This window comes from Sphaerodactylus townsendi, linkage group LG08 (assembly GCF_021028975.2).
Source record: "Sphaerodactylus townsendi isolate TG3544 linkage group LG08, MPM_Stown_v2.3, whole genome shotgun sequence".
NCBI classification, from domain to species: Eukaryota; Metazoa; Chordata; class Lepidosauria; order Squamata; family Sphaerodactylidae; genus Sphaerodactylus; species Sphaerodactylus townsendi.
In genome coordinates this window covers 53,514,154-53,527,736 of record NC_059432.1, presented here as the reverse complement: position 1 = coordinate 53,527,736, position 13,583 = coordinate 53,514,154, and the positions used below count along the sequence as shown (strand labels likewise).

Sequence of the window (13,583 nt, the reverse complement as noted above, 5' to 3'; positions counted from 1 at the left end):
CATTAAACCACATTTCATAGTGTCCAGGAGCAGCTTTTGGGGGGAAGCAGGAAACTGCAGATAGGAAGCAACAAAAAGCTCAGTTTCCAAGAAATGTTTAAGATCCAACTTCCAGCCATAGCTTCTAAGGAACACTGTTTAACTTTCCTTTTAGGACCAATACTAAAGTGTCAAAGTGGAAACTTTGAGAGTCAGAGTTTTCATATGTTTTTGAAATAAAAGGCAAATATACAAACACATATTCTCTTTATACACACCAGTAAGCTTTTTAATTTTATCAAAACAACAACAAAAACCTTTAAGCTTCTTATGTTTCTGTTCATAAAAGTACGTTGCTTTGTTGAACATAATATAGCTTTTTGCAGTGACAGACATTTAGGTGTATTTTCCCATTCAGCACTCTTTTATAGTAATTGCTATGTTTGATTGCTTTTAAAAATAATCTTTATGGCCACATCCAAAGGGTGGGAATCACTGGTCAGAAGCGGCATGGCCTTGCACTGGCATCTTTGCCCTCTCCACCAACATAAGGGGCACCCCCTTCTGTGGAGAGAGCAAAAACGCTGGTGTTCGGCTGCCCCTCAGCTCCATTGTGGTGAAACCTGGAAATGGTTGCTGCTGCAGAGTTATGCTGGCATCCAATTGGACACCAATACAGGTGTGGGCAGGGCAGTCCTGGGGTGGAGCCGATGTTAGTTGACTTCCATCTGGCCTTTAGGGACTATGGACCCTATTTAACCCTGTGGAAGTCTTTAGCAAGGGTGTTTTTAATTTAAGCTGCTTACCCGTGCTGCCTGAAAGGTCTATGGAGGCAGTGGGTTGGCAAGACAGCAGCACTGTCCCTGCCTGCCTTGGGCTTTGGATGGGGCTACCTGAGTTTCATCGAAACTGTTCAGTGCTTTATGATGTAATCTTCAAGTGACTTTTGTAGCTTTGTCTAGCAAATTATATAATGATATTCAGATATAATTTCTTTTTAAACAGGTCCTGATTGCTCTTTGAATGTTCCTTCCACGGAGTCATATTGGATACTACCCAATGTGAAGCCTTTTAGCCCATCTGTAGGTCGAGCTTCCCATAAGACAGTTCTACACGGAAAGTTTATGTGGGTGATTGGTGGATATGCATTTAATTACAGCACATTCCAGATGGTATTAAAGTAAGCAATATTATTTCTCCTTTGTAATATTGTTTTTGTATGTTTTTGTTATCTGATAAGTAGCATGCCTTTGTTGTCATACTACTTCTCCACAGTGAAAGCTTTAAAGAATGTTTCTTAAACTGTCTTTTTCCTGGCATAACTTAGTTCACTGCTTGATACTTAATTTTAGGAAGGTATTTTCTGCAGTGCAGTGTAAACCAATAGTGCAGTCTTATTCAGAATTACTCCAGTCTAAGCCAATTTAGGTCAATAGGGTTACAGCAGAGTAAATCTGCATAGAACTGCACTATACATTTTAGATGCCAGATTTTTTAACACTTCAGTATTTTGAAATTACCTTGGAGAGATTTGTCTATAAATAAGAAGTATTGCCCCATTGCAATTGACCCACAATCCCGAGGTCATCAAGAACAACCTAGCAAATTACACCAAGGGAAGGGAATACTTGGTATTTGTGTTAAAGGCATTTCACATTTTCACTAGTAATCAAAGGGGGCTTGTAAGCTGTACAGTAATTCTTGTATCACTTTAATGATGAAGCAAAGGCTTTTTTGGATGATTTATTTTATTTTATTTTGTTCCATTTTTATGCCACTCTCCCTGTCATGACAGCTCAGAGTGGCTAGCATCAGTCATACATATCATAAAATATATATGACAACATACAAATATAACAATAGCAATAAAAGCATACCAATAAAACCTCACACCTTGAAACTAACTCCTTAGAATTCTCCCCATATTCTCATGCATTAATAAACATCTGTGGTTATTTGGTATTAATAACAATTTTTGGTACATTATATTCATTTGAAATATGTGTCCAAAGGTTTAGGAGAACACATGCCAACAAATGTTGGGTCTTAAATAGAAGTTTAACAGTACAGTCCACGGGGGGGGGGGGGGGGAGCATTGTGGATGTGGCATGAGAGCGTAGCAACGTAAGTACCTCTTGCACTAGTGGGGGGAATTCACTAGTGGCAGGGCACTGCGGAACATGGAAACTACCACTGGCCCAATGTTCTTCTGCTGCAGGAGCCTGTGCTGCCATGAGTGAAAGTGTTCTAGGGACATTTCTGGGAGGAGCCAACTTTAGTCGGCTTCCACAGTGCTTTCAGCCCAGGAACATCCCCTGTGCCAGCCAGCTACTTACTCTACCTCAAAGTGTGGCACAACCTGTTGATTCCACAACCTGCCCAGCCAGCCAGGGAAACTTCCCAGTTTCGTTTGCCACCGCACTATCTGAAACCCATTAGGAAATGGTAGGCTGCTTTGCAGTGGTGCCTTCTCCGGCAGCCATGAAACAGACCCCCCCACCCCAACATAAATTGCACTGAAAGAATGGCCTGGCAAAATCAGTAAATAAATAATTTCATTCAAACAGCATTTAAATAATGGCTTGTGGTTTGTGGTTTCTTATGATTTTTTTTCTAACATCTCCCTTCGGGGGAGGGCGGGATATAAATTGAATAAACTAAACTAAACTCTCCTTTTTTAAACCTTTCAGTTATAACTTGGAAAGCAGCATATGGAATGTAGTACCTGTACTGAAAGGACCTCTTCAGAGATATGGACACACCATTGCATTATATCAGGTTTGGATCATTTCGGGTAGCATCAAAAATCTGTGCTAAATATTTATTATTTCATTCATTGAGGTTATGACATGACTACACTGCTGTTCTCCCAGTTATGTGTAACTCAGTTTTCAAGTTTTCTATACTTTGGGATTTTGACATGAGAAAAAAATTGTTTTATTCTACAAACACAAAGAACCTTTATTGGCATAACAACATTATATACACAGATCCACTTAACCAGGTAGAGGGAAGCTAAAATAAATGTGCAGGTAGAGAAGGCTGATGTTCAGGATTTGCTCCTAAAGCACTGTTTTATATACAAATCCAAAAATTTGGTGACTGCATCATTTGCATCACTACTGGAGCTGTCCAACAGAAAGGTAATCTTTTGCAAGTCAGATGCATACTCTTTTTTGAGTAGCAGAGGTGACACGTATTTGACTCTGGGTCCTGTGTCAAGTGGACAATAAAGTAAAATATGGTCTATAGAGTCAACACAGTTCCCGTTGCATATGCATAGCCTTTGGTGGTAAGGGGTTTTAGTGAATCTCCCTGTTGATACGGCTGATGGAAGGGCATTGCAACGGGCCAACATCATTGCTCTACGGAGCCTGGGCATGGTTATCTGGTGCAGGTATTGAGCTCCTTTATTACCAGTGTAGGTGATACCTAGAGCTAAAGGAGAGCAAGTCCTGGAAGCCTTTTCGAGTAGGATCTGATGTTCCTGAGTGTTAAAGGTTCCCTACCCCTGCTATAGAATGTATAAACTATAGACTTTATGTCAACACTTGGAATAACTGGAATTCTGAGTCGCTTAAAGAGAACATCTTTTTCTTCCTCATTGTGATTTCTCAAATTAGTGCCTCTTGGTGGGAAAAGTGAAAGCACTTCTGGCATGACTTTCCACGCCAGAGTGGGGCGTGGGTAGGGAATAGCCCGCAGTGGGTAATCTGCCTTTGTTTCCTTGAAGAAGAACCTGCTTAAAATATAAGAAATTTTGTTCAGCAGTGCAGTGGGTTGTAAAGCATGTCTTTGTTCATTGGATTGAGAGCTAAGCTTGGTCTCACATTCAAAATAAAACAGGCATTCCAAAGACTAGGAAGAATAATCACAAGACTTTTGGGAGGATAAATGAGATAATTATTTATAAACCTATGTTCAACTTGTTCCAGCCTGCAGATCTTTAATTGCAATTCTTTGGTTGAAATTATAAAAATATGCAACAGTAACTGATCTTCTTAAGTTATACATTGTTTGAAAACATTTTAGGGCGTACTCCTGAAACTACTGCCACAGCAAAAACAACATTTATTTCAATGAGATTTGCTTGAGATTCAGGGTATTACTTTCAGTCATCTGCTATTCATCAACACATGGTCTACTGAACACAGTGGAAGGAAGAGAAAATTATCTAATTGATAATTTTGTCTCCATGTATTAATTTGATGTCTCTGTGGAATTTTTACCCAATAATTCTGAGCATTACTGACATTCTGCAAAAATCTTTGCTATTTCTAAACCTTAGCTATTGTTGAAGGAATGCAAGTCATAGAAAAGTGGGATTATTTCTCAGGAGACTTTATTGCAATATCATTTTCATACCTCTAAAATAGTTGTACAACAGTAAACAAAAGGAATCAAACAGTATATTGAAACAATATCTATTCCTGTTATAAAAGAAAACAGTTTTACAGTTCTTGAATTACTGATAAATACGCTGTGTTAGAGGTTGGGAAGGAAGGAAGAAAGGTAGAAATGTGCTGAAAATAGGAATACACTGTTTAATACACAGTTATTAAAACAGTAATGTTTTCATAAAGTATTAATATAGAAATTACAGTGGACATTGGCTAATGTGTTTTTTGTTTATATTAAAACTAACGGGGCCTGGCCACACATTGCTGTGGCAATTGTCCTTCTCATCACAGTCCGCACCCACACAGATGTCCATGCAGGTCCAATGATCTGCAGCGTAGCCTTTTGGGTTGGTCAAATGGAATCCCTCTTTACCTTTTCAATTCACATTGTTATATGGTGCTGTCTTGTTTTTTTAGTATAAGGTAACCCTTTCCATTCCACGATGGGACTGTCCAGAGTGCGAATCCCGCTGTCCATGAGGCTGGTTGACATGCACAGTCCTGGCTTGGGTAAGGCAGAACTGGGGCAAGGAGGCTCTCCCAGTCAGGCAGCAGAGGCAGCGGGTTAGGCGCTCAGATCAAGGCCAGCTCCCTGGGTTCGTAAAGGGCCACGGGCAAAAGAAGTGGAGCCAGTAGTGTTGGTTTGCCCCCCCCCCCCCCCCGCGGATTTTCTTGGAAGAAAAAGGCAAACTCCAGCTTGCTTTTAGTAAAAGAGAGCTGTGGCGAATATGGGCGAGGAAGTGGGTAAGTGGTGGTTGGATGTGAGGGAAGGCAGAATGAGGTGTGTGAGGATGAGCTGGATGTGTATGAGAGTATGTGTGTTGTGCGGTAGCAGTGGGTGAGGCACAGAGAGTGAAAGTTACATGCGTGTGAGGAGGGGGGAAACCCCACCTGACGTCTCACACTGCAAAGTCTGTATGTGTTTCACTTCCACTTGTATTACCTAACAGTGTTACCTATTTACTGTTTTCACTGCTCATCTCTGCCCATCTGCGCAAACATTCTAAGCCCTCATACCAAGCCCTCAGGCTACAGACAGGCTGCACGAACATTCTAAGGGTGACAGTTAAACACAAACAGCTCATGGTCTGGTGCGCCAGGAAAAAGACATTTTACCTGGCTCAGGTATGGACTTTTGGCGATTTGAAGGTCCGATTACCTGCCCGCAACAGGGAGGGACATCCTGTGAAAATTTGGGGGCAGTCCGTCCAGGCATTTCGGCGTTAGGGAGTGACTAACAAAGTCACTGTTAGCTTTTTATATATATAGAAAGATTACACAACAGACTTCCCTCTGTGATACACCTCTGAAGATGCCAGCCACAGATGCAGGCGAAACCTTTGGACAAGATCTACCAGACCACGGCCTCACAGCCCGGAAAACCCACCACAGCCACCTGTCCCTTTGGTTCACTTCCATTCATCAGAAGGTGTCAGTCTGCTTAGTTAGTTGAACAGGCTACTTACTGTCATCAGACGCAGACTTCCAGCTGATGAGCAGTCTGCTTGGAGTTCCATTGTGGCTGAAAATGGCAAGGTGAATGTAGCACCGCACCACCTCCAAAGGGATTTTGGACAGTGTGGAAAGGAGGAAAAACCAAGAAATCTCTTGCAACCTGAATAACCATATTAGAAAAAAAAACTTATGCCACACTTTCTGGTGGCATAAGGGGGAGATTCCCAGACTGAAGCCTCAGGGGAAGCCAACTGAAGTCAGCTCCAGCCTGGGAACACTGCTGGCCTACCACCCCACTGTGCTGGTGTGGTCTCCTATGCTGACATAGCTTCAGTGCTGCAGCAGCAGCTGGAGGGGGGGGGGGATCCAGCACATGGCCCCTTACTTAAGCAGCATGTGGTCCAGGGAATATCCAGGGAATGCCTTTACCTCTTTCTTTTGAGGGAGGAGGATATGCTGGGAAAGGGGCTACAATATTGATATACCTGCTATCACAGGTATAGTGATATAAATGCAATTTAAAGTGCTTTAACAGAGCCCTTTATCTTGCAATTATGGGTGTGATTACATCTGTGCCTTTAAGAAGAGTTGGGTGGTGGTGTTAAGAGAACCAGGAAAGACTGCAGTGGCCCATTGAGACCAGCAAGCTGCCTTTGGGGTAGACAGAGAATGGCTCCTCTTGTGTAAACAAAAAAATATGAGGAGACCTCTCTGCAAGCCCACTACGCATTGAAGAGCCCCAATGTCAGTGTTCAATGCCCAATGAGCCTCTTAGTCATTGACTCCCAACCAGGGTTCCGTGGTACCCTGGGGTGCTATGAGCACGTCCCAGGGGTACCATGACAATGCTACTGCCCCCCATCGGAATTAAATGGATTTTGAAGGGTGGAGCCTCATGGGCTCCCTTTAAACAACACTGAAAAACAGCATTGTTTTATTTGCCTAAATTCGGCAGGGATTGGGGGGTAGATTTAAAGAAAGCTCTCCCTTTAAATCCCCCCACTCCATGCCAAATTTAGGCAAACAAACAACGCGGCTGTCAATGCTGCTTTCCCTCCCCCCCCCCTGCTTGCCACTCCCCCCACCTACAGGCCAAAAACGGAAAAAACCCTAAAAATGCAAAAAAAAAAAAAATCAAACGAGCCTCAAGGGTACCTGAGATATGAAGAGTGAGGTCAAGGGTACCGTGACGTCGAAAAGGTTGGGAAACACTGCTCTAAGTGTTTATTGAGCCTGTTTCTGAGACAGTAGACAAATATGGTCGATGAGAAAGCCTCAACCCTTCCCTTCGCCAACATTTATCTTGAGTAGGGCAACAGAGGACTAGAATGGAGGGCTTCCAGCAGTATCCCAAACTCATCTTAAGCCCGTGGTGGCGAACCTTTGGTACTCCAGATGTTATGGACTACAATTCCCATCAGCCCCTTCCAGCATGGCCAATTGGCCATGCTGGAAGGGGCTGATGGGAATTGTAGTCCATAGCATCTGGAGTGCCAAAGGTTCGCCACCACTGTCTTAAGCTATGGGTGCTAATAGTTTATTCTGAACCTGCACAGTTTGCTGCTGGATTGAACTCATTGGCTTTTTCCCAGGCCTTCCAGCACCACTGAATTTTTCTCTGTCTTTTGGTCCTCTTGTCCTCTTCCCTGGTGCAGATAATATTTGTGGTTCATCTGCACTACCACAAGAGCAATACAAAGAAAATATTTTGGCAGGAGTGGACACTTAAAGCACTGGATTTTTTTACCCTGAATATTTAGATACATGTATGTATTCTAATCATATCTACACAATACTCTTGAAATTAGTGGTCCAAAGTGTCTAAGCCAATGTTTCAGGGTTCTTTTTCCATATAAACCTTGTTATTCACAGAAAATAATCAGAGTCATCTTCCCACTCTATGGCTTAGTGGAAACACTATCAGACTTGTAGAATGTTTTGTTTCAACCACATCTGACAAGAACGAAATGAACATATACGAAGAGAACAAATTGATTCTTCCAAGGAGGGTACAATGGCATGCCTTTGTTTCAGGCATAGCCATTAACTTTCTATGCAGACAGGCATGTCAAGATATTGAACAGGCTTTATCTTGTTAGTCAGTTAACATAACTCTTGCTAACCTCTCCTCACTATCAAAGGTGTAAGGCATAAGAACAGGATGTCCTTGATGACCCTTTTCTGTTTTTAATCAGACATCCAATAATGCATTTTGAAATCAAGTTACCCTATCCTAACAGATGGATTTGTTTGTTTCATTGTCTTTGTTTCTACAGGCATCCTTATCTGATCATTTAAAATAGGGGAAATTGTTTTATTTTGTTTCAAGGAATGACTGTTATTAGCCTTTTCTGAATTTGTAGTTTCGTTTTGTAACCCAAGAAAATTGGTCCCCTCCCCAAAAATTCACATCATCTAGAGAGTTGCCATCATAGAGGAACTTTCTAGTTCTAACTAGCTGAATGAATTCACAAGTACAGGCTGTGTTCAGTTGTTCTTATCTGTTCAAGGCCCTTTCTCAGGACAACACTTACTTGGGATGATTTGCTTCAGTTGGGAAGGTTCTGGATGAGAGGGACCACTTGCTCTTTTCAGGTGAGAGAGCGCCTTTTCACTCCAAGACTGGAAAATTCAGTCGTGACCCCCTCTGGATTGGTCAGTTGGAGTCACCAAGTTATGGCTAGTGTTTTGTGCAAAGATTCATCTTTGTAGCATCAGTTATTCCCCTTTACCGTACCCCACCTTTGCTGCCAAAGAGAGATAATTTTACTTATGCCCACAACCATAAGGCTTGAAGGGCAGCTATTCTGAGTAGGAATCTGCGAGTATGTAGTGAGATAGCTTTTAGTATTTTTATGTATCCTGTCATTACCAAGCTGTAATTCTGTTTTACTTGAACAACTTTGTGGATTTGTTTTAATAAAGCTCTGTTTTTATATTTACTGGTGATAGATTACTCGCCAAACACAGAAGTGCTTGGATTACGTTACTGAGTGCAGAAGGGCCTATGCTGATACATGGCAGCAGCAGGATTTGGTCCAGTTTACTTAGGAGTAAATTTCAATGAATGGTGTGACTGAGTGCAGGTTTGTTATTTCAAAAAGTGAGGGATGGAGGCTAGGGATAGAACATCTACAGCAGTGAGGCCAACGGAGTCACAGTCAGGCCTGAGTGGGCCTGGGGCAGCAGAAATAGACATTACAATTTAAGGGACTGAGATGCATTTCTTGAACTTTGAGAAGGAGGTTTGGGGAGTACAAGTCTCTTCTGGGAATCTTGTAAATATGGAAGGATTACTCCACTCAGATGTTGGCTTAATAGGAAGACATTCCCACCTGTATACCTATGGTGGGACGGATGAAGAAAAAGACGATGCAGTTCTTTTGCCATTCCTATCTAATCCTGTGGTGCCAGGAACTGCTCTGGGGCAATAGAGGAGGTTGGCAGCCAGTAATAATCCATTAAAGACTGGTGGTGCCGCAGGACCCGGCCAGGATCAGGCAACAAGAGGCAAAGATTAGGACTGGAAATTGATGGTGAAGAACTTTGTGGCTTGTCAGCAGGCTACTATGAACTTACTCAAGGCTCAGGTGACAAAGAGGCCAAAGAATCATTTTGACAAGAAGAAGTTTCCCAGGGCAAGGGGCAGAATGTGCTTACTTTCCTGTTGCTTTTTGAAACAACTTGTCAGCTTTGTGGCTGAAAGCCTACCTTGAGATTCTGTGTGAACTGTCTGTGTAGGTTGTGAGAGACTACAGAAGGTTCAAACAACTAGGTCTGTCTGAAGACCAGCTTTGACTGAAACTTCAGAAGGCTGCTCCTAAACCAAAGGTGTCTCTGAATTACTGCAGTTCCTCTACATAGGGCTGTCCTTGAAGACAACCCAGAAACTACAACTGGACCAGAATGTGGCAGCTCTACTGTTGTCAGGAGCTAGCTACTTGGAACATATGTTGCTCATTTTGAAACAGCTTCATTAGCTGCCAATCCACTTTCAAGTTCAATTCAAGGTGCTGGTTAAGACCTAAAGCCATTCATTACCTGAGACCTACATATCTGAAGGACCATCTCCTTCTGTATGTCCCTGTGCATCAGCTATACAGGGGTCTGCAACCTGCGGCTCTCCAGATGTTCATGGACTACAAATCCCATCAGCCCCTGCCAGCAAGGCCAATTGGCCATGCTGGCAGGAGCTGATGGGATTTGTAGTCCACAAACATCTGGAGAGTCGCAGGTTGCAGACCCAACCCCTGAGCTATGATTATCAGGAATCTGTTGGCTATCCCACCATGTAGGGCTATCCCATCTGTTGGCTATCCCACCATCTGTTGGCTATCCCACCATGTAGGGTGTCCCATCTGGCCTCGACCAGAACCTTGGCCTTTTCCATCATAGCTCCAGCTCTGAGGATTGGGATCCCTGAAGACCTTCTGGAAGCACTGCAAGACCTGTCTGTTTGCCAGGGCTTTTGAGGGGGTTTAAATAGCAGGGATCTTTTAAGGGGGACGGGATTTTGGCCTTGCCATTTTATTTTTGTTTTTAGCTGGGGTGTCTTTATTATTGTAAGCCTCTTTCAACCAAGGGGAATGGCGGGATGTGTTTTAATAAACAAATAAAGCAAATGGGGAGTAGTAGGTGTTTAGAAGCTGTGTGGACAACTTGGTTTTAAGGGAGAAATGAAGGGCTACTGATTGAGATTACATACAGCTGTTGAAGAAAGGCCTGAGAGGCACCATGTCATGTGTCGTAGTTTGTCAAACATGAAGAAGAACATTTGAAATGCTAGATCAATCCAGAGGTGGCATCTTTGACTACAATTTCTGGATGTTTCATTGAGAGCATTGCCTTCTGTTTACTTTTGTCTACTTTTGTGTAAAGCTTATAAGCTATAAAATATGACTTTCGATGTTTAAGAAAAAATAGTTGTTACATTATTATCAGTAAAGATTTTCTTAATTGAACCACACAGTTATTGCTCTATTGTGTAAGGTACGTCCTGGGTGTGAATTCTTATTATAGTTAGCTATTCAATATACGATAGCAATATCTAACTTCTCATATTTACTGCTTTTTGATAATATTTACTCTTTACTACAGGATGACATTTACATGTATGGAGGCAAGGTTGAAACAAATACTGGGAATGTCACTGATGAATTATGGATTTTCAACATACCCAGTCAGACCTGGACTACCAGAATTCCAGCAGTACTTGTACATGGACAGCAATATGCAGTTGAAGGGCATTCTGCACACATTGTGGAGCTGGATAACAAAGATGTTGTCATGATTGTGATTTTTGGTTACTCTGTAATATATGGCTACACAAGCAGTGTTCAAGAGTACTACATTAGTAAGTTTACTTTCTTATTAATATGTCCAGTACCTTATGTTTTTGCGTTTAGAAAGAAAGGTGGGCTATAAATGCTTTTAATAAAAGTAAATAAATATGATGCATATCAGAACAGGGGGAGATACTTAAATATCCAAATGACTGAAGTTGCTTTGAGTAGTCTAATAATGTTTTTGCCCATTCCAGAAGTGGAGCAAGAGGGAACTGCGCCTGGGCACATGCGAGCCTTGCACCCCTGCCGCAGCACCGTCCACCCCGGAACTTCCACCACGCCTCTGTGTGGTCCGGTTGTACCCCTCCACGTTCGCCCTAGCATCATGCCCCACTTGGTCCCTTTGGCGCTACGCCACTGCCTCATTCCCCTAGCTTTAAACCAAAGCCTTACAAATGCCAGTAGCTTCCTTGGATTTCTTGGGGAGGGAATTGCCAAGATGTTCTCAATTGGCCCATGGTCCATCTCTCCTCCTTCCACTCTCCCTGCATGAGGCAGGCATCAGTAACTGTTGTCATGGGGCACCTAAGGGGACATGCAGTAAGGCAGCTATTACAAGCTTGGTTTCTTGATTGTTTTCCTTGAATAGCCAATCCCTTTTTTTTAAAGGGAGGTGGTTAGTACTGCCCAGAAATGTAGGGGGTAGGTAAATAAATGCTATCAGGGATGTAGCTGCAATGGGGATTTCCGAGGCGGCTTGCCCCGGACACCGCCATTGCAGTCACGCGTCGGGGGCATGGCCTGGAGCATGTTGGGGGTGTTTCAGGGTGGGAGTGGGAGGGGGCACACAGACAGTTCATGCCCCGGGCGCAGTTCCCCCTCCCTTCGTCACTGGCTGCTATGGAGGCTTCAAAATTCTCTGAAGATAACAGGTGAAATTTGGGCCTCTTCACCTGAAGGGTCCATTTGATTCTTGATATTTTCCTTCTGAAATTGATTTCAGCATTTATTATGCTTGATTTTACAGATATTTGTGGATATGTTTCACATTATTATTTGTACGACTGCAGAAATTTCTAATCCCCTTGAAATGTTAAATTCTGCAGTTGCACTAGAATTCAGCCGGCTACTCTCCAGTGTCAATTTGTTCATTTAAGAGTACAAACAAAAAATATTACTCAGCAACAGAATACTTTTTTAAAATCCAAAGCCATCTTCTTATTCTATAAACCTTTGAACATCCCTGGAACATAAAAAATGTAGATATTAATTAATGCTAAACAGAAACAAGAATGTGAAGAATTTTATTTTTCTATTGTTCCAAGGTATTCATCTATTTTTTTAAATTGCATGTAGGAATCTTTAATGATTTTAAATTAATACCTGCAGACTTGTCAATCGTGATTCCTCTTTGAAGCAAGTTTGTATTAATGCAGTAGTCAGAATTTTATAGATAGCTATACTGAATCTTCTCCTATTCTTGCTGTTGCAGATCTGTTTATCTCATCATAACATGTTACATTTCACTGGGTTGGTTGCCTTTGCCTGGACCTGAAACTTGCCTCCACTAGCCTTTGTCTGAGCTGTTACTAAATGATAGAAAGGTTCTGTATGTTATAACTATCAGCTGTTAGAATCTTAAGCTGTGCAGTTTCTGTCAGTTTAGCTGAGTAAAAAATCGCAGGTGAGCCTTGGAACAAAAGCTTTGTGAATAAGCAAATGGGGATTGGGAAAGTATTTAAAGGTAAGGGAATGGGAGACCTGCAGTGACAAAACAGGTAGGGGGTTAAATATTTTAGGGTTGGAGAGAAGAAGGAAGAAGGAAAAAGGGTAGAGTTTAAAATGTAACAGAGAGAAAAATGAAGAAATGGGGGGGGGGAAGTAGTAATGATCAGATCTAAAACAAGTGCTTTGAAGTAATAAAGCTTCAATAGTATTCCGGATTAGAGTTGTCAGCTCCAGATTGGGAAATACCTGGAGATAAGGGGGGTGGAACCTGAGGAAAGTGGAGTTTAAAGTTTAATGAGGGGAGGTGCTTCAGTGAAGAAGAGGAGTAGTAGTTTGGATTTATACCCCGCCTTTCTCTCCTGTAAGAAAAGTCAAGGTGGCTTAGAAGAAGAAGAAGAAGAGTTTGGATTTATATCCCCCCTTTCTCTCCTGTAGGAGACTCAAAGGGGCTTACAATCTCCTTGCCCTTCCCCCCTCACAACAAACACCCTGTGAGGTGGGTGGTGGGGCTGAGAGAGATCCTAAGAACTGTGACTAGCCCAAGGTCACCCAGCTGTGGTGTGTGTGGTGAGTGCACAAAGCTAATCTAGTTTCACCAGATAAGCCTCCCACAGCTTAAGTGGCAGAACAGGGGAATCAAACCCAGTTCCTTCCAGATCAGAATGCACCAGCTCTTAGCTTGGCTCATGCCACTGCTGCTCCTTTCCCTTTCCTCTCCTCACAAGCTCCTTTCCTT

The 13,583-nt window shown here is 42.5% G+C and overlaps 1 protein-coding gene across 1 annotated transcript in view; it reads left to right on the top strand.

The window, feature by feature from the left end:
• Positions 1-13,583, top strand: part of ATRNL1 (attractin like 1) — a 575,975-nt gene that overhangs the window by 22,148 nt on the left and 540,244 nt on the right. The window contains exons 5-7 of the mRNA XM_048507055.1: positions 985-1,159; positions 2,670-2,757; positions 10,932-11,187. Of these exons, the coding sequence (XP_048363012.1) occupies positions 985-1,159; positions 2,670-2,757; positions 10,932-11,187 (519 nt within the window). The remainder of the gene's footprint in view (positions 1-984; positions 1,160-2,669; positions 2,758-10,931; positions 11,188-13,583) is intronic.